General features: G+C 43.1%; 1 protein-coding gene across 2 annotated transcripts; it reads left to right on the top strand.

The window, feature by feature from the left end:
• Positions 1–124: 124 nt before the first annotated feature.
• CBY1 (chibby 1, beta catenin antagonist) lies at positions 125–27,417 on the top strand. 2 transcript variants are annotated; one of them, XM_077452296.1, is made up of 5 exons: positions 125–214; positions 17,142–17,281; positions 20,356–20,461; positions 23,630–23,742; positions 24,573–27,417. In XM_077452296.1, the coding sequence occupies exons 2-5, from the start codon at positions 17,195–17,197 to the stop codon at positions 24,651–24,653; spliced, it is 387 nt and encodes a 128-aa protein (XP_077308422.1). In that variant the 5' UTR covers positions 125–214; positions 17,142–17,194; the 3' UTR covers positions 24,654–27,417. The 2 variants fall into 2 exon arrangements, with proteins under 2 accessions (XP_077308422.1, XP_077308423.1); XM_077452297.1 differs by having other exon boundaries at positions 131–226.

The following is a 27,417-nucleotide window of genomic DNA, read 5'->3' as shown; positions in this document are numbered from 1 at the left end:
GGATATTCAAAATATGAATGCATTCAAAATATAAATTAGCTTTCTTAAATATTGTAATTAGAAGCATTTAGACGTTGTACAGCCAGTGAAGCGGATTCGTGCTTATTTCCAACCCGTCCTCGGCATGTGGTTGTGACTGTGCCGTGCACATGCGCAGCGTGAGAGGCAGTTAGTGAGTTGAGCAGACTGGAGTGTTCGGTTTGGTTGGAGTGGGGTGAGTAGTGAGGTAACTTTATGAGTGATGAGAGCTTTGTTTTGCTTGTAATTTTGTTCTGAATGGACGTTTTCCTAGAGGGCGTTTTTTTTATCTCAGCCTTTCTTTGATGCTTGTCATCAGAACTGCATGCAGTTCTTCTATGTGAGCTCTGTGTGCAGCTGATTATATGTGACGTGTTCCTAATGATGTTATTGCTTGATATAGATTGCTAGTGTTGTGTCCAGTGAGTCTAGATTACTGGTGATCAGCCTCCAAAAAAAATGTATTTAAGAAATATATATCAGTATAACTTGTCTTTAGTTTTTGTATAGTGAGTAGAGGGATCAGACTTGTCAGGTTTTTGTCGCTGTCTGTGCCCCTGTAAGGGCTCATTTACACTTCGGCTTCAACACACATTAACGGCTAGTTTACTCTTGCTTCAAAACATGGCTTCCGACAGGCTTTGTTAAAGCTCTCTGAATGCCAGTCAAAGCTCCTGTCACTAAATAAAATGGTTAGCTTAGGGCACTTTCACACTGAGGCAGTAGCGGTATAGCGCCATGCTTTTAACCCCTCAAGGGAAAAATGCGCCCACAAAGCACAGCTGCTGATGCACTTTGCAGGCTTTCGCACTGGAGTGAAAGCAGATGTGCTTTACAAGTGCTATTTTTTTTGTTCTAAAACGCCTGTAACGCGCCTCAGTATGAAAGTGACCTTACAGTCCTGTTTACACCTTGCTTTGCGTTGGCTTTGATTCAAAAATTGTACACCATGTAGCTTCAAAGTTTCTTGAAAGTCTCCATGGAAGTGAAGTCTATGGCAAAGCATGCTTGAAGCACCACCAAAGCCTCATCAAAGCAAAAGCAAGGTCTGGACTACAGGACTGTAACTAACACATTTTATTTAGTGATGGGCTTTGACTGACGGTCAGAGAGCTTTAACATAGTGTGTCCGAAGCCATGTTTTGAAGCAGGTGTAAGCTAGCCCTTAGGGAGATTCATCCTCTCTATTTTTCCTATTTACCATTATCACTAAGGGCTAGTTTACACTTCCAAACGTGGCTTCGGATACACTTTGTTAAAGCTCTCTGAACGCAATTCAAAGCTCCTGTCGTGAAATAAAATGATTAACTTACAGTCCTGTTTACACCTTGCTTTTGCTTGGTGCTTCGATGGAGCTTGGATGGGTCTTTGTGGGGCTTCAAGCGAGCTTTAGATCTGGCGCTATACCAATTACTACTACAGACGTCTAGATGAGGGCTTAATTACATATAATCCACAATGTGCTTGCAATTGGATGTGGATGGTAGGGTACAATCATCAAAATAAAAAATATTCAACCATATACTCTATGCCGTTTACTATTGAAAACCTGTGGGTGAAGGCTCTAATTGCATAAAATTCTCAGCGTGCTGGCTAATTAAACAAAAATGGTGAAATAAAAACATAATATATGAGATGCTTATCCATATACCATAAACAGCTATGACAATATGCTGTTATTAATAAAGTGCAAGTGCCAATAGATCTACATGTGCCAATATTTGTGTCATAAAAAGGAGGAGGGAATATGGGTGGAAATAAATAGAGGCTGCTCTTACCTGACTTCGCACTACATATTTGTTAGAATTCAAGTTTAGGGCTCCATAGCGCAACCTACACCCCACCTAATCTTCAAGCGAGCTTTGCCATAGACTTCTATGGAGGCTTTGAAGATGCTTTGAAGCACCACTAAAGCTACATGGGTTATAATTTTTGAAATGAACCCAAGGTAAAAGCAAGGTCTAAACAGGACTGTAAGCTAACCATTTTAGTTAGTGACGGGCTTTAACTGGCATTCAGAGAGCTTTAACAAAGCCTGTCCGAGGCCTTGTTTTGAAGCAAGTGTAAACTAGCCATTAATGTGTTGAAGCAAGTGTAAATGAGCCCAAGAGTGGGGAAAAAAAATTCAAAATATTTGGTTGTCACTAGTGGTTCAATGGATCGTCAACGGATCGGCACACCATGTGATCCGTCGAGCACTTCACTGCCTCGGCCTTAGGAAAGGGTGTGGTTTCGGCTTAGCTCCGGAGCGGCGGCCATTTTGGTACATCCAGCGGTGAGCTTTGGATGAACCAAGTTGCTGCGAGAATAATTTGTTTTTTGGATAGAGGAGTTTGCATTCCATACCAGCTAGCGAACTCTTGCCTCATGAATAATAATTCTAATAATAATCACTCATCCTCATCCCTACTATATCACTCCTCATCCACTACTATCTGACTACACTCACATCACTCGCTTTGTATTTGTATGTCCATCCGCTGTGTCTGCTTGACCATTCCTAGACAAGTGGCAAACACACTACACCCATCACAGAAAGACTGTACATTACTGCTACAAGAAACAAGAGAGCAGCTGACATTGCCTTCTGTGACCGACACCAGAATAGGCTCTGTCATGGGCAAAAAAATTTGCCCATGGGAGTTTACTGAGTGATACCAAATAATAAAAATGCAACATTTCTTTCATATTTTATAAAAACAGACAGAATCTGATATTAGTTTTATCATCATAAAAACATATCACCAATATACATACATATTTCTAATATTAATGTATAGACATTATTGCAAAAAACACTTGATTCCTAATTTGTAACATCTGTAGTGTTTCATGGGACAGCACGCACTTCCTCAGGAGTAAAGATTGGGTTTGTGTGTGTTCATGGAAACAAAAAATTTAACAACCAGTCGATTTCCATCTCGGGACTACTAAAATTGGAGTAAGTTAACTGATGTGCACAAAACATACTTGCGCATCAGTTGATACTTCAAAAGTATAGATGTATAATAGATTAAATCAGTGTATCCAGGGTTCCAGCAATGTGGAGCAGCCTCCACAGATTAGGTTTCAACTGGGGGCTGATGGCGGCGGGCAAGTCGGGCACCAGGACATACAAAAAGGGCAAGATCCCTAAAAGAGTGGAAGATGACAGAGAATGAGACTGAAATCCAATCTGAGTGAATAATGAACCATATAGAAAGTGAATAGAACTTGGACCAGGAAGAGAAATACTGAAGGCAAAAAATAATTCTATTGTTGCATAAATAAAACTTGTCAAATCAATGGCGGATCTCCTTGTTAACAGTTGACTCTGATGGCCGTTATTACATTATGATGGACATGTCGATAAGTCAACTGTTGTTACTAGGAGTTCAGACATTTATTTTAAGTATTTTAATTTAAAAGTTAGATATTTTTTTATATATATATATATATATATATATATATATATATATATATATATATATATATATATAGTGGTGTGAAAAAGTGTTTGCCCCCTTCCTCATTTCCTGTTCCTTTGCATGTTTGTCACACTTAAGTGTTTCGGAACATCAAACCAATTTAAACAATAGTCAAGGACAACACAAGTAAACACAAAATGCAATTTGTAAATGAAGGTGTTTATTATTAAAGGTGAAAAAAAATCCAAACCATCATGGCCCTGTGTGAAAAAGTGATTGCCCCCTAAACCTAATAACTGGTTGGGCCACCCTTAGCAGCAACAACTGCAACCAAGCGTTTGCGATAACGTGCAATGAGGCTTTTACAGCGTCCTGGAGGAATTTTGGCCCACTCATCTTTGCAGAATTGTCCTAATTCAGTTACATTAGAGGGTTTTCGAGCATGAACGGCCTTTTTAAGGTCATACCACAACATCTCAATAGGATTCAGGTCAGGACTTTGGCTAGGCCACTCCAAAGTCTTCATTTTGTTTTTCTTCAGCCATTCGGTGGTGGACTTGCTGGTGTGTTTAGGATCATTGTCCTGCTGCAGAACCCAAGTTTGTTTCAGCTTGAGTACACGAACAGATGGTCGGACATTCTCCTTCAGGATCTCTTGGTAGACAGCAGAATTCATAGTTCCTTTTATCACGGCAAGTCTTCCAGGTCCTGAAGCAGCAAAACAGCCCCAGACCATCACACTACCACCACCATATTTTACTGTTGGTATAATGTTCTTTTTATGAAATGCAGTGTTCCTTCTACGCCAGATATACTTGGACACACACCTTCCAAAGAGTTCCACTTTTGTCTCATCGGTCCACAGAATGTTGTCCCAAAAGTCTTGGGGATCATCAAGATGTGTTGTGGAGAAATTGAGACGAGCTTTGATGTTCTTTTTGCTCAGCAGTGGTTTTCTCCTTGGAACTCTGCCATGCAGGCCATTTTTGCCCAGTCTTTTCCTGATGGTGGAGGCATGAACGCTGACCTTAAGTGAGGCCTGCAGTTCCTTGGACGTTGTTGTGGGGTCTTTTGTGACCTCTTGGATGAGTCGTCGCTGCGCTCTTGGGGTAATTTTGGGCGGCCGGCCACTCCTGGGAAGGTTCACCACTGTTCCATGTCTTCGCCATTTGTGGATAATGGCTCTCACTGTGGTTCGCTGGATTCCCAAAGCTTTGGAAATGGCTTTATAACCCTTTCCAGACTGATAGATCTCAATTACTTTCTTTCTCAATTGTTCCTGAATTTCTTTGGGTCTCGGCATGATGTGTAGCTTTTAAGGATCTTCTGGTGGACCTTACTGTGTCAAGCAGCTCCTATTTAAGTGATGCCTTGATTGTGAACAGGTGTGGCAATAATCAGGCCTGGGTGTGGCTAGAGAAATTGAACTCAGGTGTGGACAACCACAGTTATAGTATGTTTTAACAAGGGGGCAATCACTTTTTCACACAGGGCCATGATGGTTTGGATTTTTTTTCACCTTTAATAATAAACACCTTCATTTACAAATTGCATTTTGTGTTTACTTGTGTTGTCCTTGACTATTGTTTAAATTGGTTTGATGTTCCGAAACACTTAAGTGTGACAAACATGCAAAGGAACAGGAAATGAGGAAGGGGGCAAACACTTTTTCACACCACTGTATATATGTGTATATATATATATATATATATATATATATATATTGTGATTATTGGAGTCCCATACACCCAAAAACTGCTTCTATGTTCTATATGAAATTGGGGATGGTGGCACCTTGTTTAGATTCAGGGCACACCCTGCCTCTTACAGTACAGCCCTTGGTTTTAATTTTCCAATTTCATTTTTTGATTACGAGTAGTGGTGCAACGGATCGTCACCGATCCGAACGGGTCAACCTGTTTGGATCGGCACACCACGTGATCCGCGGAACGCTCCTCTGCCTCGGCCTTAGGAAAGGCTGCGGCTTCGGCTTGGCTCCGGAGCGGTGGCCATCTTGGTACACCCGGCGGTGTCTTCCTATACTGTATACAGTGGGGAGATGTCTGTGGATATTACAGTGAGTGGGGGAGATGACGTGGATATTACAGTGGGGACTATATGTTGGTGGAATTTTCACAGATTTTTGTAAATTCAATTATGATTTGCTGATCCGAGGAACGATCCAAACTGTTCGTTTTTTGATCCGTTGCACCCCTAATTGTCACCAGAACAGGACTAGGGAGGGGGATCTTATCATTAGGGACAAAAGGGGATTCCTTTGCTTTGGAGGGATTTCCTTCCACTTACTGTTTTGGCTTTGAAACAGGGAGTAGATAGAAATCTCCCAATGGGACACAGGTTGAGAACAAACTGATGGACGTTATTACCCTCCCTCAGGGTCCTTTCACATGGGCTTATCCACTTGGCAGATTCCGCTTGCTCAGTGGGGGATTGATCTGCAGATCCCTGCTGAGCAGGCTGATGACAATGCCGTCTCTGCTTACTGTGCAGAGATGGACCTGTCAGAGTCCTGCTCTCCTCTATGGGGAGATCAGAACAATATGGACCGTCTGTCCATTTTCATCTGACCTACCAGACGGATAGAAATTGGGGTCACCATCAATCTGGATTTCATGGACAGGATCGGATTGGCAGTGAGTGTCAGCGGACATGTCTCCGCTGCTCCATAGGAGTGAATAGAGGCTCCAATCAGGTCCGCCTTTTGGTTTTTGCAGGCAGACCTGATCAGAAAGCCCGTGTAAAAGGGGCCTTGAGGTAATTTCACACGAGTTTTATCCGTTCAGTCACGTTTTTGCTCATAAAAAAAAAAAAAAAATCAGTATCGGTTTATACATCCATCTACAACTCCTGCCTTTTAAAGTGGAGGGCCACCCTGAAAAACAAAAGTACACTAAAATTTAGCAAAAAATCTGAAAAAAAAGAAAACCATTTTTTTTTAAAACTTGCCAGAAATGCCTGTTGCTAGGCATATCGTCCTAATCTTCCTCTTCCTACTCCGCGGTGATGTTCGGTCTTCTCTCCAACGCGTGGCATCTTCTGGGGAATGGAGCGCTGTGTGTTCTGGGAACTGTGTGTCCCAGAACACAGCGCGCCCCTTTCACAAAGCGTTGCGCGACTCACGCATACGCAGTAGGAAACGGGCAGTGAAGCCGCAAGGCTCCACTGCCTGTTTCCCTTAGTTGGAATGGCGGCGCCGGGACCTGAGAGCCAAGGGACGGGTCAGCCTTGGGCGGCCGACATCGAGGGCACCCTGGACAGGTAAGTCTGCTTATTAAAAGTCAGCAGCTACAGTGTTTGCAGCTGCTGACTTTTACATTTTTTTTTTTTTTTTTTTTAAGCTGGCCCTCCTTTTTCAAGGACCCCATGGACAGGAAGGCCGAGGCAGTGGCTCGTTCCTTGTTTACGGTTGTGGGGTCAGCAATGTACTGGCATCCGCACTTGTGTCACAGACACTTACTAAGTGGGCAAAACTTTTGCACCACGAATTGGGGGAACAGACTTCCCTTGTCTGCGTGGAACTAGCATACCAGTTAGTGCAAGGCCTTAAGTACGTTTGTAACGCGGCCCTGGATACCCTCCCTCTGTTATCCAGGGCTTCAGTGTCTGCAGTGGTGCTGAGGTGCCTAATTTGGCTAAAATGCTGGTTGGCTGACCAGGTATCTTAAAAAAGAAAAAAAGAAAAAAAAAAGCCCTGACGGCTTTACCCTTCCTTGGTGAGCGGCTCTTTGGAGCCTCATTGGATGACATTAAAAATGCCACAGGTGGTAAGAGTACCCTACTCCCACAGGCCAGGAAGACTAAGGAGCCACGCCGTAGGCAAGGGCCCTCCTTTTCCACTCACAAACAGCTTTTTCGTCCGTCCGGGGCTTTGGCTAAATGTCCCCAGCCCAACAGGACGACCTCTGAAGGACAAAAGCGTCCTCAGAACCGCAAGCCTAACAAGCCTGCGAGCAAAAGTACTACCGCATGAAGGTTTGCCTTCACCCGCAACACGGGTGGGGGGGTCGCCTTCGGGAGTTTGCAGCCCGATGGGCCTCTCAGCTGTCCGACCAATGGGTCTACGATCTGATTTCCTCTGGCTACAAGATAGTTTCTCTCTTGGCCACCAAACAGATTCTTCCCCTCCAGCATACCCATACTCTGGCTCACCGGAGGCCCTAATGGGGGCGGTAAGGGACCTGCTGAGTCATGGGGTGATAGGTTCCAGAGGTTCTACTCAAACCTGTTTGGACGTACCCATTCCTTTTAGGGGACTACAATCTTGGACCTAAAAGCCCTCAATTGCTTTGTAAAAGTACAGAGGTTCAGAATGGAATCAGTTCGCTCAGTAGTCTCTGCACTCCATTAGGGGAACTCCCTGGTGTCTTTTGGACTTCCAGGATGCGTACCTGCACATTCCCATATGCCTTCAGCATCAGAAGTTTCTGCGATTTTGCAGTTGGGGAAGCCCACTACCAGTTTGTGGCTCTCCCTTTTGGCTCGGCATCAGCCCCCTGAATCTTTACCGAGGTATTGGCTCTTGTTTTGGTGTTGCTGCGACAACGGGGGATCACGATCTCCTGAGAGCATCTTCCACCTCAGAATTAGAGGAGGATGTGGCGATCACCATGCAGACCCTGCAGGAATTTGGGTGTCTGTTGAACCTAAAAAAAGTCGGTGATTGTACCGACTTGGCGCCTGGAGTACCTAGGCTTACTGCTAGACTCCATGGAAGCGAGAGTGTTTCTCCCTTCAGACAAGCTGCAAACTCTCAGATAGGGATGCACCGAGATTTCGGCCGCCGAAACAACATATCGACCGAAAATGCCCTTTTCGGCAATTTGCCGAAAGACAAAAACAGCCGATAATGGAGCCGAAAATGGGGCGTGGCCTGGGTAGGGGACGGGGCTCCGCCCCCGTCCCTGGTGCCGCCCATCATGAAAAGCTATATCATGCTATAGTGCAGGAGAGCCGCCTCCACCACCTGTTTGATCACAGCGCGGGAACATCACAGCTTTCATTTCAATAGCTGTGTATTCCCGGCCGCGCGCCGTCACGTAAGCCCCTCCCCCTTGTCCGGGCACTTTGATAGACAGATCATCCGTCCAATCCTGCGGGTGATCTGTCTATCAAAGTGCCCGGACAAGGGGGAGGGGCTGTAGGTGACGGCACGCGGCCGAGAACACAGCTATTGAACTGAAAGCTGTGATGTTCCCGGCGCTGTGGTCAAATAGGCGACGGAGGCGGCTCTCCTCTCTTCCCTTCACAGGTTAGCTGCAATAAGGGGACTCTGGCTGCAAATGGGGGACACTGGCTGGCTGCATCTGACGAGCACTGGTGAGGCTGCATTGATCTCTTGTATCATGTGTGCAGTTTCTGACCATCTCCTGTACCATGTCCTCTGTCTCTGACCATCTTCTGTACCATGTCCTCCTGTGTCTGACCATCTTCTGTACCATGTCCCCAGTCTCTGGCCATCTCCTAAAAATATTTTTTTTTATTTAAAATATGTTTCAGTATTGGTGCTGTTTCGGTATTGGTTTCGGTTTTCGGCCTACTGTATTTTTCATTTTCGGTATCGGTTTCGGCACCAAAAAAAAAAACCCATTCGGTGCACCCCTACTCTCAGAGCCACGGTAAAACTGCAAATGAACCGCAGGTGGTCGTCGCCGAGCTTCTGCATGCGAGTCCTGGGACTCATGGTGGCCTCTTTTGAGGCAGTACCATATGCCCAGTTTCACACCAGAGTCTTGCAGAAGGAGATCTTGAAAAAATGGGACAAATCTCCATTATCCCTGGATCAGGAGAGATTCAGGTGAACCAGTCCGTCGGGGACTCCATGCTCTGGTGGCTGAGATCCCCGGAACTTCGGTCCTCTGAATTGGACAGTGATCACAATGGACGCCAGCCTAACCGGCTTGGGTGGAGTAATGGGAGTTCAAGAGGAAGTAAACCCTGATGAGTTTACTTCCTCTTTCATTCCCTGTAAAGGCAAAGCATAATGGACTACTATGCATCGTATAGTAGTCCATTATGTGTCACTTACCTGACACAGGAGCCAGCGAAGTCACTGCTGTCCCCTGTAGTTCCGAGCGTCCATCTTCTTGGTGGGTCTCCGTGGGTCTCGCTGCTCCGGCGCTGTGATTCGCTGGAGCAGCAATGACGTCACTCCCGCGTATACGCACGGGAGCCGAGACTCGCGGCATTGCCGTCATCGACGATGCCCCGCTCAGTGCGCCTGCGCGCCGCTGTCTACGGCGCATGCGCCGTAGATAGCGGTGCCCGTCTTCGGGCAAATATCTCCTAAACCGTATAGGTTTGGGAGATATTTCTTGGACCTACAGGTAAGCCTTATTCTAGGCTTACCTGTAGGTCAAAGTGGTTTGTAAGGGTTTACAACCACTTTCAGTCGACCCAGGGCCTCTGGTCAGAAGAGGAATCCAAGTTGCTGATCAGTGTGCTTGAGCTGCGAGTGATCAGGCTTTGCCTCTCCACATGGTCGATAAGACTTTGAGGACGTCCGATCAGGATCCAGTCAGACAACGCCACGGCAGTGACATATGTCAATCATCAAGGAGGAAAAAGCTCGGCTGCAGCACGGGAGGTCGCTCACATCCTTCAGTGGGTAGAGCGACAGGCCCGCCATTTACATCCCGGGAGTGGAGAACTGGCAGGCGGACTAACTAAGTCACCAGATGCTGGACCCAGGAGAATGGGCATTGCATCCGGAGGTGTTCAGACTACTGTGCCTGTGATGGGGCACTCCAGATGTGGATCTTCTGGCCTCCCGTCTCAATCGGAAGGTGCTGAGATTCATGTCCAGGACAAGAGATCCTTGGACAGATGTGTCAGATGCCCTGGTGGCTCTGTAGGGTCGGTACCGACTGATGTACGCCTTTCCTCCGCTAAAACTGCTACCACGTCTGCTCCGTAGAGAAAAACCGAGAGAATTCCAGGAATACTGATTGCCCCAGATTGGCCCCAGCATCCCTGGTACACAGACCTAGTGCGCCTGGTGGCGGATGCCATACTGAGAGGACCTTCTGTCTCCAAGGTCCGATTTCTCCATCCTGCTTTACCATTGCTGGTTTTTAATGCTATGGCTATTGAGAGCCAGGTGTTGAGGAACCAGGGCCTTTCGGACTCAGTGATTCCAACTATGTTGAGATCACGGAAATCTTCTTCTTCTCGGAAGATATATTATTGTACCTGGAAGGCCTACATCTCCATGTGTGAGGAGAAAGGATGGCGTCCACACTCCTTTTTCTATATCCAGGATCCTGCTGTTTTTACAGCGAGGCATAGACCAGAGATTGGCCTTAAGCACCATTAAAGGACAAATATCAGCCTTGGCTGTCTTTTTTTCAGTGACCCCCCCTACCCCCCCCCCCCCCCCCCGGTGTCTCGCTCTCTAGTGAGCACTTTTGTTCAAGGGGTCTGACATGTAGTTCCTCCGGTGCGTCCGCTGTTACCCCCAGTGTTATTGGCGCTTCAGAAACTGCCGTTTGAGAATATCCCTCTGTCGACTCTTTCCCAGAAAGTGGTTTTCCTAGTGGCCATTACATCGGCCAGGAGGGTTTCGGAACTGGCGGCCTTGTCTTGCAAGTCGCCCTATCTGGTTATCCACAAGGAGAAGGTGGTGTTGCGTCCGCAACTTTCTTTTCTGCCGAAGCTGGTTTCGGCGTTCCACATTAATGAAGACATTGTGTTACCATCTCTGTGTCCTAAACCGACGCATCCTAATGCTATGGCTCCCTTTCGGAAGTCAGACTCCCTGTTTGTTTCGGTGGCTGGTCCAAAGAAAGGCATGGCGGTCTCGTCGGCCACCATTTCCAAGTGGATCGGACAAATTGTAGTACAGGCCTAAGCCTTAAAGGGGCAGGTGCCACCCCTTTCTGGTCACGGCTCATTCCACCAGGGCAATTGGAACGTCTTGGGCCTTCTGACATCAAGCGTCTGTCGCTCCAGTGTGTAGAGTGGCGACTTGGTCGTCTCTTCACACCTTTACAAAATTATACAAGGTAGATGTCAGTGCATCGGCCGATGCCTGTTTTGCAGGCGGCCGAATAATTGCACTTAAAGTTATTTTTTTTTCATTTTTTTGACAAAAAACTGTTAAGTAAATGCACTGTTGCATTTGTTACCGCTAGTTTTTTGAGGCAGTTTGTAAGGTAGTGACTCCCAGATTGAGGAGCACTCTGTTTTTTGCGGGTAATTGTGGGTGAAGTTTTTATGCTGTTTCCCACCCCTCGTTTTGGCACTGCTTTGGGACGTCCCGATGCTCTAAGAAAGGAGCTGTGTCAGTCGGTGAATGTAAGAAAAAAATTAGGATTTTTTTACCCGCCGTAAAATCCTTTTCTCTGTAGTTCACTGACTTAAAAAGGGCGGCACAGTGGTGTAGTGGTTGGCACTCTCACCTAGCAGTAAAAAGGGTCACTGGTTCGAATCCCAACCACGACACCACCTGCCTGGAGTTTGCATGTTCTCCCTGTGCCTGCGTGGGTTTCCTCCCACACTCCAAAGACATGCAGGTAGGTTAATTTGGCTTCTGTCCAAAATTGGCCCTAGTATATGAATGGGGACCTTAGATTGTGAGCTCCTTCAGGGTAGGGACCAATGTGAGTGTGCAATGTACAGGGATAGGGGTGGACACTCACTCAGGTTGAACTGGACAGAGCACGCCCCCCCTCCTATAAAATATATAGGCTGGGGGGTTGTTACCTAAGGGACTGCCCCTTAGGCGGAACTAGAAAGTTCTGGTTTTGTTATACATGTTAACATGGCAGTAATGGCAGGTTCGCAGGCCACAGTGAGAGCGATGAGTGTTTAGCCATGTATGTCTGATACCACCAGATTGAAAAAGGTTAGGAGACAAAAGGTAGCCCTTAGAAAGCACAGAAACAAGATCCTTGTCTGCAGAAATGTATTATTATAATAATTATAATGAAATTTATTTGGATATAATGCCTTTTTTAATTTGGTTAAATTCTTGTGAAAAGGTGTTCACAAAAGTGACAGGATTACTTTTGTTAAATTCAGACAAATTCCTGTTGCTTGTCTTGATAAGGAGTGTGCATCTATCTCTGTTTTTGGCTATTGTGACACCCCCTATCGATGTGCCAATCGTGGTAACCCCTCTTTAAGCCTCAAGGTGATATTACATTTCTGCAAGAAGCTATTTGTGCTGGAACAATTCAGTTGTGCTCTGATAAATTCCCCCACAGGAATGGAACGTATGGTGTGGGAGGGGTGACAACTCCTTGCCAGGGATAACGACTTACAGCGCATTCTTTGCGGAATGTATGGGTGTAAACAGTGCCTGTTGTATGGTCTTCCACAAGAGTGACATCTAAATAGTTAATCATGCTACAATTACTCTCATGGCTAAACTCCAAACGAAGGTGATTAGTATTAACATAGGACGTGAGGGCAGACAGATCTATAACGCCTCCATCCCATACAAGTATGAGGTCATCAATGAACCTGCTGTACCATCTAATGGCACCCGCACATTCAATTGGAATGGGAGAACAGGAACTCCTCCTACCAGCCCATGTACAGGTTTGCCAAGGATGGTGAAAATTTGGCACCCATAGAGGCTCCTCTACATTTCAGGTAAAAAAATCAACTGACATGACAAAAAGCTCTTTCAACTCTGTACTATAATAGTGTAGATGGAATCTCAAGGAATCTAGTGCCAAATTGGGAGGAATGCATGAATATAAAGGCCAAAAGTCCTAAGTGACCCATAAATATGACTCCTGCCATCTAATGTTTTTAGTGTGAGACAACACTGTGGATGTGTCCTTTTAATATAGCCTGGCAGTCGTTTTACCAGTGGCTGTAGGTATTGGTACATCCATTCCCCAAGTTTTTCAAGTAGGAAACCAATACCTGCAGCTATCGGTCATCACTTAACTTGAGTATCACCTTTGTGCACCTTTAGGTAAATGGTGAAAGACCGGAATAATTGGACAATCCACCATAAGGGCATCTGCTAATTTGGATGTCAAAACCCCCATTTCCTTTCCAGTATCTAGGAGCTGGGACAGTTGCTTTTGAATTATATTATATACACTTCTCCTACAGTGCCCCAGCCCCTTGAAATTAATGGGCAGCGCCACCGAAGAGTCAGGAAAGTGCCGCTTTGCAGGCGCATTTAACCCTTTTTCGGCTTTTAGCGGGCATTAAAAGAGCCCCGCTAGCAGCCGAAAAGTCTCGCAAAAACGTTGGTAAAGCGCCGCCCCCAATGCCCCAGTGTGAAAGTAGCCTTACTGTTGAAACATTTCTACCGCTGAACTTCGTGTGTTAATGGGATAAAAATATTTATTGCCCTATCATCCTTGTCTATACCGTACATACCCCCAGAGGAATCGGACTGGAGTCTCTCGAGTGGATCTGGCAATACATTTGAAAATTAAGTGTCAGAGGAATCTGTGTCATTTAAAATGAACTCCTGAGGTGCTGCATCCGACTCTAAATCAACAGGGAAATGTTCTTAACAGGATATTACAAACAAACCTATTCACATCCAAAGGAGTTGAGAAAATATGAAAATGGTAGTGGGGAGCAATGGACACTCCTTTTGACAAAAAGTGAAATCTCAGATACGAAAACATCAGTCAAATTAATAACATTACTGACATTAGTGTGAGAGCTCACCTGTGCTAGAGTCCTTATTGTTTCTTGCTTCTCTCGGATACTTGGTTCTTTTTGTTGCTCACTCACAGACTAGGATATGGTGGGATCTTACTTGATTAAAACAGTATATTTTTAAGTCTATGATCCACAGAGGACTTTGGATTAAAAAGTTCCCTTCCACTGTTTATTCGGATGATTTTCTTGCTAGCTGGAATACCATCCTCACTAAATGTTCCTTGGAACTTATGGAGCTCATAGTATCACAAGATGAAACTATATTGCAAACCCTTAACCAAGAAATTACAACTATGAAAGAATATTTGCAAGTTTACCAGTCCCTTGAGATTTTTTATTTATTTTTTCTACACCAAATGCTGAGCGCTGTTGATAAGCTGGAACAGGAAATCATGCATACTAAAAGAGATAAATATTTGAAAGACTTAAAAGATTATGAACAGGGAACTGTTTACGCACGTAATAGACCAGGGAGACCACAATCGATTTTTTTAAAGAACAGGAGAAGATGCAGACATGGTAATCGGCGGCATGTTAATTTCCACTTCCCTGATCTGTCAGACACCCAGTCTGAATTTTCAGATTCTACAGATGGGGGAGTATCTGCATCTTCTAGGGGTTCGATCTCCTCGGCGTTTGTGAAGGATATTCCAAACAAGGGTTCCCAAAAAAAGTGACCCCAGACAACAAGTGCTCCAAAAAGGACAAGGAAAGGAATACTTAGCAACAAAGAACCAAGGTTCCCCCGGCCCAATTCCATACCAGACCCTTATCTGAGCATGCAGGAAGAGCTCTGCCCCCCCCCCCCCTTTCCCAAAGCTACTTGTCCCTATGTTGATGGGGACCAGGGCCTCTTCCCCACCTTGGGCTGTGGTTGTGGGGGTCTGCGGGCAGGGGGTTTATTGGAATCTGGAAGTAGTCTTTAACAAGTGGGGTTCCAGATCCCGCCCTGCACCCCTCCCCCATCTTATGTAAATTAGTATTTCACAAAAAGAAGTACAAACACACAGTTTTTTACAATAAACCAATTAATCTGTTATATCTAGCTTACCCAGCTTTTTTTTTATTTTTTATAGTTCCTATATTGTCAGGTAGATACCCTACACTTATAATCACGCCAGCCGCCATAAAATGCATCAATTCTGATCCAGGGGAGAATGGGAGGTGTGACCGTTGTGGTTCTATCCTGTCCTAGTTAAAATGCCTAATATACATATAAAATACTCTTTTAATACAGAGCTCCACCCAAAAGGGGAAGTTCCGTTTTAAGCACTCTTCCACAGCCCTCCCCCACCCCCCAATGAGTACCTACAGCCTAGGCGATTTGAGCAGAAGTTCTCCTCTCCCCTCCCCCTCCCTGCAATCTTCTGGGACACATCACAGGTCCTATAAGATTACCCGACTATTGAGGAGGTGTGGCACGACTCGCGCATACACAGTGTACACCCGGTTGTGAAGCCGCAAGCTCTCATAGCCGGGTGCCCACACTTGTAATGCTGAAGCTGGGGAGAGGAGAGAGAGAACCCGAGGGTTCTGGCGGCCACATCGCTGGATCCTGGAACAAGAGTGTGTGTCTATTAAAAGTCAGCAGCTACAATTTTTGTAGCTGCTGACTTTTAATGAACACAAAAATGACTGGAACTCAACTTTAACATCTCTACCCCAGCAATTTGACAACCATTAACTACTATTGTAATGTAAATCAAGGAACTAACAACTACGTTTTTGGATGTCAGGAAACCTGTAAAAGGTATCTAACTAGTAGCTCTGCTACAATCCTATCTCAATCATGAGCAATAAAGGGAGAGCTTCTGCATGTCTATGGATCTGGCAATATTGGATATGCCTGGATATTTCTATTGGGTGTTCCTGTTTTCCCGTGTTTTTTTTTTTTATTTTTTTTTTTTTTTGCACTAGAAGAATCCTGTAATCCACTTTAAATCTTGGCCATGGATTAAAGGGATAAAACCGATGACCTTTATTCTATATTTGAAGCAGTAGTGTGTACTTCTAGTTTTGGCTGCCCCTCTCTACATTTGGGCATGTCATTTTTATTGTGTGTGTTTGTTTCCTGTAAAATATATCATATTTGTTTAACACAAATATCGTTTTATGGGGGGTTTTTGCTGCTTTTTTGTGTTCTTAGGTCTGAAGTGTGGCTAGAAAATGTGATGAATCGTCTTAAATTATTTAAAACGCTTTGGCAGGAGATCGACTGAATAATGGTGATAACTCCCCATCACCCTTTGCACCCCCTTCCAACAAATTGTTTGAATTCGTTTAAAAAAAAGAAACTATAGAAACCTTTTTCTCTCACATACCTAAATCCATTATCAAGTGTCAGTTCTACCCTCCTCTCTGCAGAATACTTGAGTCCTCCTTTGGTTGTCCATGCCAGTATCTAGGTGACTTAGGAATCAGACTGAATCAGTGGTATGACAGTAGAAAGATTGAAACCTCACTGGTTTTCTGGTGCAAATAGTTACCCTTTGTTGCCTTGAGGTGGAGACCCTGCGTAAACCTGAAACATGGCTACACGTGACATATGTGACTGCATCAATAAAATTGTGTACTATTTGCACTGGAGTGCTGCTGATGTTCTTTCTACTGTGGTCTATGTGGCGCCATCTGTTAATGTGTGGCTACAAACACCTCATCTGCTATCAAGGTTGAACACTACAAGAAGTGCAGTCCATACCTACATTTTGTCTGGATCATTGTGATGACGTCATGTAGAGGCGAGTGGTCAGCCAAGAAACTAGAGTGCCCAAAGTGACACCAGCGAGGGACATGGATGGTGGAGTCGGGGAGATTTTGGTTGTGGAAATTTTTGCCTGGAGCTATACTTGGTGCCTAGCTGGTTTTCAGTTATAGTTATACATAACATCCCATTATACAACTAATGATGTAAGATTGATCATCAGATATTTTTACTGTGAAGCTGATATTGATAGTCTGAAATACCCAATTAAGGGGCTAAGAAGGGAACTTGACCTGAGTTTGACTGTGGCAAAATATAAATATTTCTTTTGTAACTGTATTGCTTTATTTTTTCCTTAGGAAAACTGCATTGAGAGGGGATTTCTGGATAAGCACTGGAGTCCAGTAGACTAATGGGCAAAATGCCTTTCTTCGGGAACACTTTTAGCCCAAAGAAAACGCCACCTAGAAAATCTGCATCACTTTCCAACTTGCACGCAGTACGTTATTAAGTAGTGTATAGCCTTTTTTCTGTCTGTGTGGTATTGACATCAGTCATCATTCTGTAGGCATAAATGACCTACTAATATATAAATAAAGAATAGTAACTCAGTCCACAAGGCTACTATATACATGAACTTTGGAAAATATTTCTTTGGAAGATCAAAGAAAACTTTAAAAAAACCATGGTTACGTTTTGATCAAAGTGGCTTTAAAGTGAACCCTTTAAAGTCTGCGTGTAAATGTGAAGAGAGGTATAAGGTACATAAAGGCATTTAAATAAAAAAAAAAAAAAAAAAGGGAATTGATATACTGCATGCCACCATTATATGTATTAACCATATACTGTTATTTATATCAAATATTTTCATGCTAGTGGTCCTTTAAAGGCCCCATTCACACCTAAGCGATTTCCTGATTGAAGCTCTAAAACGTGCAGCAAGGCAAATCCCATTCATTTCAATGGCCCCTGTTCACATCTGAGCATTCTGTTGCCTGCAGCAAAATCCATGTCGCTCAAAGTACATGGGCTTCAGACTGGAGACAGGTTGGCCCCCCATGGACTTCAATGGGAATGCCTGAAACCGTGCGGCATGAGTATTTTACAAGCATAGAATTTGATCATTTGATCGACTTCTGTCACAGGAACAGGGTGGGAAATGTGTTTTGATCAGTGGCAGTGTTTCTTCACACATGGCGACCCATTGCATTTGGCTATCCACTGGAGTGCGCATGTGCGACGCTGGATTCCCTGACCCGTCAGCAATCATCTTGCTATACCTTGCAATTCTCTACAGTAAGCATACACTGAGAAGGGGAAAGTGGACATCTTGTTACACCCACCCGAGGTGTGCATTTTTATACTTAATTTTTAACAGTAAAGTGAGTTTCTATAGTGAAATACAGTACTTAGAACTCCGTCTGACTGGTTAGATGTTGAATTTTAAAGGCAGCGGCAAGCCTGCTCCCCCTCACAGGTTTTCTAATCTGACAGAAGTTTTCAACATCTAACCAGTCAGAGTTCTAAGTACTGTATTTCACTATATAAACTCACTTTACTGGTAAAAATAAGTGTAAAATAGAAAACTCCAGTGGGTGTAACAAGATATCCGCTTTCCCTCTTCTCACTGTAGAGCAGTGCGGGATGTAGCAAGATGGCGGCGAATAAAGGTCACTTCCGTTACACATTCTGACGGGTCGCTTAATCTGATGAATCATATGGGCAAGTTGCGCATGCACACTGCAAAATTTCTCAGCGGAACGTCACTTCCCAAATGTGATGGGTCGCCGATTGTGGCGAAACAGCGGCAGCCACTGATCAGTGTGTTGAGACAGTGGTGGGTACAGCTGTCAGAATACAATATCCCAGCGGGGGGAGGAGTCCATCCACACAAATTAAGTGTCAGCTGGCAGAACAGAAAAAAGTATTTCTTGTCAAGGTGTAATCCTCTGATTTAATGAGTGACTATTGGGTCTTTCAACATCAAGCATATAAGGCTGCGATCTGGTCTTTTTGTTCACACATTTGCTAGACTTTATCAGGCAGATGTTCAAACCTCCTTAGATGCCACCTTCACCTTGCCGTAAGGTCTTTTAGGCAACACTTTGAGCTGTAGGCTGCCCAATTTCCGTAAGGGACACAATCCATGAAACAGACACTCCTCTGTTTTATAATCCACTCCTATTACGGCTTTTCACAAAACTGGAGCATGATAGGAGTGGGACTAACAGCTTTGTTGCTATTGTCCAATCTCCTGTAGGCAGCGCCCTCTTGTGTCTGTAAACTGTGCTCCTGTTTTACAGTTATTTCAGTTTTTAGATATAAAAACATCCCGCAGCACAATAAAGGGTAAAAAGGGTTTAAATAGCTAGCTCGACTGACTAGAATAAATCCCAGAAAAATCCACAATAAAAGAAAATCTTCAGTCTCACTTCCAATGACCAGAATGTACTGCTTCCTGTACTAAATCAGTGTTTCAACAACAACGTATGAATAACCTCAGCTACTGTGTATCCACTTCAGTTGGAGAGCATTAAGCCCTGTCAGTCTCAGCCACTTACTTCCTGACAGTTGTGCGGCTTGGATGAGTGACATCAATAGGTTTCCAGCAGCACTTTTGGCACATTTCACTTGTACCAACAATTGTTTTCAAGGAGGGCAGCAGCTACATACTGTAGAGCTGAGGTAAACCACCTTTGAGAAGTGGAGATCTACCTAAGCAACGTGGAATTGACCAAAAATCACTGGGGTGCATCAACTTCTGCACCCCCCCCCCCTTTCTTAAGTTATATCACCTATAGGTTTCCATGTCCCAGCTGTTATTGGTCCTTCCTCCTCCCCTGCATATGCCACTGGCTCGCACAGGTGAGCTAATGTGACAATATTGGAGTGGCCTAAAAATAGGTTAAACATGTTTGTTAGAAGGGGAAGGGGCATTTTTAAGGCTAGTTAGGTTTAAGCTGAAGTTCTGCTTTAAAAAAGCCATTTATGACCGGCTAATGTACATTTAGTTTGTGGTTTTAAAGTGGTATACCCCGGCTACAGGCTGCCTTTTCAGGCAGGGGGTACTGGTTTTTGTAAAAGCAATCCTAGTGGATAATTAGCCGCTAGATTGCTTTTACAGGCGGTGGAAGGGTTTCCCTCCCCCCCCCCCCTCTCGCCGCTCTCCGGTGCCTCTCTGCACTGATGGTCAGTAGTAGCGTTATTTCAAACTATTCTCCCTATTAGTGGGCAATGGTGGTAATTAACCCTTTTGTGCTGCATTAGTGGAACCAGTGTAGGTGTTAATTACTCCTTTATGCTGCATTAGTGGTCAGTGGCAGTGTTTAATAACCCCTTCATGCTGCAGCATAAAAGGGGTTAATTAACACTGACACTGGTGCCACTAATGCAGCACGAAGGGGTTAATATGCTGCTACTGGTCACTGATGCATTAATTATCAATTGCAGTTAATAAATGCCTTTGGAAATATTACCAGCTGTGAAGTTTAGGTATGTTTCAGTTGTTGCCTGTCTTATGGTCTACTTTTTATTCTTCTATTCCCTTTTTTTTTTTTTTTTTTGGTCTTGTAGCTGGATCGAACAACCAAAGAAGTGGAATTGGGTCTAGATTATGGTTCTCCAAGTATCAGCATTGCAGGCCAAAGTTTAAAATTTGAAAATGGACAATGGATAGCTGGTAAGCTGTTTTGCCAATATATTTTCAAAACTTTATTTGCCGATTAGTAGGAAAATTGGAGTTTGTTATGATTCTTCAAAACAATATAGTAAGTTAGATATTTTCCATAAAGACCACAATACAAAGGTAGCATTTTGGCTAGGTTGTCAAATAAGTGTGATATAAATACAATTAAGAGTATCTATATCAAAATGTAAAATCATATTTATTTCTAGCCTACTCTAAAAATCCTGTATGATCTTGAAGTTTATAAACTTACTTTGTGAAGATCCCCCCACACATTTATTGAATTCTTTGACACATGTTCACGTTGCTTGAGTGGGCACCTCTTATTCACAGAGCCTGCCTTCTGAACTATGGAGGTGGTGAAACGAGGAGTTTCAGGAGCTAGTAAAGCAATCAATGCTTTCAGGCAGCAAAGCACCATGGGATATGTAGCCCTTAAAGATTGAAATTTTTTTTTTTTTTTTATTTAAAGAATGCAGATTATACAAACAAACATATAAAAAAACAACATGACAATCAGCTGGAACTTACAATAATGGATCATGAGAGCTCACACCAGTCCAAATATACTGTTAAGAATAAACTGTTTAAGTCTATCCAGACATACTGTGATGGAGTGATGCGAATAGCCGTTATCAACTATATGTGTCCAAGAGCTCCAATCTAACCAACAATGCTATCTACTGATCGGGAGGGAATATCTAGGTACCCAAAACATGTTGCACATATATCTGTGCTGCATTCGCATTCTGGGCGATCACGTGTAGTAGGGCCTCCCCAAAGGGAGGACTATCGTGCCCCTCGCCTTACAGCGACCAGGTTACTTAATGTAATTGACTGGAGCAAGTCCCTGTCGTTTTAGTTAGGCTATGGAGCTCGCACCCATGAGGCTGGGGGCGGCACCAAGCTGGGGTAAGATTGAAATTTTGAAGAGGAGAAGCTGCAAAGCATGCAGGGAATCCAAGCTGATGAAAAAGATGGCTGGCATACAGGCAGTGCTCATGATTTTTCAAGAAAGCTTTTTTTGAATTGTCAAACATAGCTAACATTGCTATTACAATGCTGATAATATAAAATTAAAGTTTGCTTTGAGTGACCATAGATTTCCTTTAAGTGTATTTAAATTTAAAAAAAAATCTAAAATAAAAGATTTGCATTGTATTCAATGTGTAGGATTGTAAAAACCACCCTGTCGGATTTTCCCCAATGGATCAGCGATGCTGGTTGAACAAAAAAATTTACTTGTCTATCAGTTATTTCTTGCTCCAACAGGCTCCCTCTGTGTGTGCCACTGGTCCCCCAAAGCCTCTTCTATAAGGTGTTGTGGGCTGTGGCCACACAATTATATTATCATGTACAATGCAGGACCAATAGTCCTGAATTGTACGTGGGGGCCTGCAGAAGCCAGAGTCCTATTGTAACTGAATGTTGTTAAAAATGACCTTTCCTTTTTTGTATACAGATGGTGTACAGAACACCCCTGAAACTTTATCTAGTACACAGCAGCGCTTTAGTAATTCGCATACTATTACCCCTGAACATGTAATTTGCTGCTTGTGTGATTAATGTACTGATTTCCCCATGATAAAAAATATAATTTTTGGTGAAATACTCCCAAAGGAAAATCACGTCTGAGGCTGGGTTCACACTGTTACAACAAACACTCAGACATTAGGAGCACATGTCACATGACGTGTATAAATCAATGGTTCCCTATGAGAGCCATCTTAACTGGTCTGACTTTGAGAAAGGTTCCTGCACTAATTTGGTCCAACTTTGAGCCTACTTCAGCCCATTGAATATCATTGAAGTCGTATCATCGTCTTAACTGATCCGACTTTGGAATGCGACTTGTCATCTGAGGATCTTGAAGGAGAACCCCACGCCACATAAAAAAAAAAGAAAAAAAAAAAGCTGCATAGAGTTCCCCTCCAAACTCTCCGCCGTCTTCTCCCTCCTGCTGGGTTCCCTTCTCTCCGCCGTCTTCTCCCTCCTGCCGGGTTCCCTTCTCTCCGCCGTCTTCTCCCTCCTGCCGGGTTCCCTACTCTCCGCCGTCTTCTCCCTCCTGCCGATTCCCTTCTCTCTGCTGTCTTAATCTGTTCTTCCTCCAATCTTCTCCTGATGCTCTCTCCCGCTGTGTGCCATTACTTAGCCATGGGGCGTGGCCACCTGGTGACATAATTCGGAGGCCCCACCCCATGTGACGTCACTGCCCCATTATGCACCGGGTAGTGACGTCGCAAGGGGGGGCACCAGGTAATATCACCGGGTGGCCACACCCTATGGTTATATAAGTAATGGCTTACGGCAGACTTGGCATTACAGCAGGAGTGAGCATCGGGAGAAGATCAGAGGAAGAACAGAGGGAGAAGACAGCTGAGAGAGGAGAACCAACACGGAGAAGACGGCGGAGAGAGAAGAGAACTAGCAGAGGGAGAAGACGGCGGAGAGAAGAAATCGGAAGGAGAAGAGACGCCAGAGCGGCTTTCATAAATTACTTTGTCAAAAACCTGTGTACTGTGTTTTATTTTTGACACTTCTTCCTTCTTCTTTTTTTTTTTTTTTTTTTTTTTTTTTTAGGTGAATGGGTAGGGGTTCGGGGGGGGGGGGGGGGTGGTGCTCGCTTGTCCACACCCCCTTTCTCGACCTTCTGGGCAGCGTGCTTGGATAAGGGTCTGGTATGGATTTTGGCGGGGGAGGGATCCCACTTTTTATTTTATTTTTTTATTTTTTTTTGGTGTAGGGGGTTCTCCTTAAAATCAATACCAGGCCGAAGGGTCTGGAGGAACCCTATGTACTTTTTTTTTGCGTGGAGTTTCCCCTAAAGATTCATACCAGGCACAAAGTGCCTGGTATTGTCAGGATCAAAGTCAGGTCCCATTCATTGATATTGGATGGAAGAAGCTCTATCTATCAAACAAAAATTGTATAGGAGTACAGTGTTGCATGACTGCAATTGTCATTCAAGTGCTGAAAGCTGAAAAATTGCCTGGGCAGGTAAGGGGTGAAAGTGCCCGGTATTGAAGTAGTTGCAGTACAAAACCATGAAATTGATTATACATGCAGATTACACTGTTTTTTTTCTAGAATTTTACTTTCTTTCTGCTGATTTTGCTTTTGTTTGTTCTCTTTTTTTAGTCTTCTAATATATTCTTATTACAGAATCAGGTGGAACTGGATCACAGAAAGAACTCCAACGTCTTCGAAAAAGAAATCTACAGCTGGAGGAAGAAAATAACTTGCTTCGCCTGAAAGTAGACATCTTACTAGACATGGTAAGAGACCAAAAAAAAAAAATAACTAAAACATATTTTACATATGTTCATTTTCCATATCAGACACCTGACCAATGAGTTTTTTTGTCCCCGAGGACATGCTTGGCAGGAACTTGCTGTTGTGTTAGTTGTATTCCAGAATGTAGGAAGTGCACTCCTTGCAGTCTTATTGGCATTGTGCATATTGAGTGGCTAATGAAAATATTGGATGCCTGGAAAAATACATTTTTCTGTAGGGAGACCAGGATTGCAGCACCTTGTTACTGCAGAGGAGGCTGTAGAAATTGACTTTCCAGTGGGAGAGTGAGATAAGTTCCAGCGTGAACTATTAAATTGTAGTGAGCTAGTCTACTGAACGTGCATGATCATGCCTCAGAAGGCAAGGGACCTGGGATACTATTTTCATCCACAGCCTGAAAAGGCAGATAATTGGAAGCTAGCTTTAAAGGGAAACTTTGGAGGCTGCCACTGTGATCTTCTTCCTCTGACAAAGGCTTTAATAATTTTTTATGCAGACACCTGAAACAAGTATGCAAATTACAAGTTCCTACATCATTCTAACTTCCCAATCAGTGTGTTTGTTTTCTGGGGCAGCAACTCAAATTTTTGAAGTCCAAGATGCTAGAGAACGTATATATGATATTTTGTAATTTCTACCAATTCTTTCAGAATATGTCTGCACAAGCATTTCAGCTTTCACTGCAATTAGTTAACCAGATTTTGAAATGACCAACAGATGCTAATGTGCTGATCCTTGTGACCATTTCTTCATTTGAGAAAACGCTACATTTCACAGATTATCTATTTGTGTTATGTCTCTTTTGTAACAGCTCTCCGAGACCACTGCAGAATCACACCTTAAAGAAAAAGAGCTAGAAGAACTGAAAAGCCTGAGTGGGCGAAGAAAATAAGTAAATGCTGAGAAGATGCCCGAAGGATCAAATTGCATTTGCCATCAGTTAATGTCTGTGTAGCTGGCAAATATGGCATAGTGGACCCACTTTTTATATATACTTTCTACAAATTGAACTTTTTCATTTGAAAATGCTAGTTTTACACTCTCTTTCTTTAAAAAAAAAAAAAAAAAAAAAATTTAATGTAAGAATTATATCGTGTCAAATTCATTCAAGGGTAAGTTCACCTTCAGCGACATTTTCCAAAAAGCCCCCTGTGAAATTCCATGTTTCCTGACTATAAAATACCAGTACTCCTCTTTCAAATGCTTCACCTGCTCCCATTCCACATACAGCTGAAAAATAACGACAACCGCTCAAACTCTGGGTCATTCAAACTGCAAGCATTTGCATTTTGTGAGTTTCCTCCTTCTCTTGCTCAGCTTATCTGCTACAGCCAGAGAGGAAGAGGGTGCACTACACTTTTTGGAAAATGTTGATGAAGGTAAACTTGCACTTTAAGTTTGTCAACTATTTTACACTTTTATAGTCCATGAGAAATCGTCAATAGCAAAAATTGCAGGACATGGGACAATTATGGACAGGAAAAGAGTGGCACAATATTAACACCTCTAAGACCCTATAATACACACTTTTTTTTTCAGCTCCTTCTACGTGTAGTTCCATGCTCTTGATCATATGGACAATTGGCATTGGGTTCGGACTCTTCTCCTGTACCCTGCCATGAATGTTAGTGTACTTGGTCAGTCATCCTTTTGGTGGGCCTGCTTTTGCATTGCATTGTATAAAACGTTTAGGCAGTGCCTGGCTATAAATTTCTATTGCATTCCACATACTTTAAATGCAGCTGATAGCAAACAGGTATAGCGCCATAAACCTGTCCTTCTTCCTTTTTATATATATATTTTTTTTTTTTTATAGAGCATGTAAACTGGCAAAGTCGCATACAAAAATATATTGCTCTTATACCAATGTGTATGTTAAAATAATATCAATGTTGAACCCTTGCACTATTCAGGGGAAAATTAAGACTACTGCACCTTTGGTACACCCCCCAGTCTGATATTTACCACTGCTGTTATTGCAGCGATCCTCACTGTGCAGCCCTGCTCAGCCGCACTGCCTTTCTTCATTCATACTTTTCATTTTGTGCCTTTGTGCTGTGGCCTTATTCATTCCCATGGGGAGCTGTACTCATTGTAGTCAACAGCAGTCCTGCAGAATACAGCTCTCGCCATAGGAATAATTATGGCCGCTGAGTGCATTCGTAAGATGAAGAATGGTTGTATGGCTGCAAGCAGGGATGCCTTAAGGACAAAGTTCATATACTTACCTGTATAGTTGTGCCATTTAGGTATTTGCCTGTAAAGTCTTGCTGTACTGTATATCTGCAGCAGAAAAAATAATCTGTTTTACTTTCTGAACAAAATTGCTTATTTCATAAGGCAGTGCATACAGCGGTGGGGTGCTATACATAGTGGTCAGATTTCACTTTGCGTAGTCAGATCACATTAAATGGGTTGTGTCATTGTTCTTTTGGATTCCTTTTTCGAAATACATTTAACAGAGAATTTTCCACTTGCTTCATTAGACATTGTAGAGCTTAAAAATACGTCTTTGCATTTGAACGTCTGTTGTTGTTGTTGTTGTTGTTGTTGTTGTTGTTGTTGTTGTTGTTTGTATTATCATTTCAGTTAAAAGGCAATTTTTTAATATTAAAAATACACTGATCCTGATTTACTAATGAAGAGTAGTGCTTGTTCACTTTGCAAAATGGCTTTTCACTTATCTTGATGAATAAGGCAAAACAAAGTGAAAATTCACATTAAAAAAAAAATACATGACCATGTACAAGGAATAGGATTTGCATAGGATTGGATGATTGAAGTCAGCACATCACATGAGAATAAAAATATATATTTTTAAATTTTTGTACATGATTGTATATTCTTTGCAAATTGAATTTTTATTTTGTTTTACCTCATTCTCAAAAGTTCCCTTTTGCAAATAAAAATAATGTTAACATGCCCTACTTATACACACCTTGCCTCTGTTCTTTTCTGTCCTTCCTCTGTCTGTCTACCCTAAAAGTGTGGTGACCCAGGGAAGAAGTAAAGTCGCTCCCTCAGTAATATGACAGTTGTTCTATTAATTGGCTGCTAGGTCCCAGCAGCATCAGAGGGCAGGAGCTAACTTGTTCACCCTTTCCCAGAAGTGCTAGGCAGTGTTGCTGCTGAATTCAACGCATAAAGGGTCAGCAAGAGAGCTCAGGCAAGATAAACGTGGTGAGGGGGGTGTTTGTGGCGATTCTGCCATTTTGCTGTGCATAGGCAAGGTGACAGTCTCCTTAATGTTTACATTTATTTAAAAAACAAAAAAAAAAGTTTCACATGTCTATGTATTTATTTTCTGTATACTACTTTTAATATAATGATTGGAATAATATTGTCTGCCTTCCCTTTCATTGTTTTTGTGTTTTTTTTTTTTTTTTTTTTTTTTTTTAAATGAGATTCTAGTTGCATTTGAGTTGGTTCTATTCCTTGCTATTACCATAAATTACCACCAGAAAAACACTAATATTTGTTGTTTTTATCTGTAGTAGGGCCAAGAAACAATAGTGCAGGTGTGTTTTGTTTGTTTTTGTTTTTTTTTGTTTTGTTTTTTTATCCTACCAAAAAAACTCTGACACTACCTAGATTAAACTCGAATTTTTTCTTTCTTTTTTTCACACTATAGCAAATAAATGGATCTGGTTACTGGA

This window comes from Lithobates pipiens, unplaced genomic scaffold (assembly GCF_037356315.1).
Source record: "Lithobates pipiens isolate NorthernLeopardFrog02 unplaced genomic scaffold, aLitPip1_a1.2 Scaffold_23, whole genome shotgun sequence".
In the NCBI taxonomy this organism is placed as follows: domain Eukaryota; kingdom Metazoa; phylum Chordata; class Amphibia; order Anura; family Ranidae; genus Lithobates; species Lithobates pipiens.
The sequence above is the reverse complement of the archived record's forward strand: the minus strand, read 5'-3'. Positions and strand labels throughout refer to the sequence as shown.

Coding starts and splice junctions, on each gene's coding strand:
- CBY1 (XM_077452296.1), top strand. CDS start 17,195: ATGGGCAAAATGCCTTTCTTCGGGAACACTTTTAGCCCAAAGAAAACG. Junction 17,282..20,355: donor CACTTTCCAACTTGCACGCA/GTACGTTATTAA, acceptor TTGGTCTTGTAG/CTGGATCGAACAACCAAAGA. Junction 20,462..23,629: donor AAATGGACAATGGATAGCTG/GTAAGCTGTTTT, acceptor TTCTTATTACAG/AATCAGGTGGAACTGGATCA.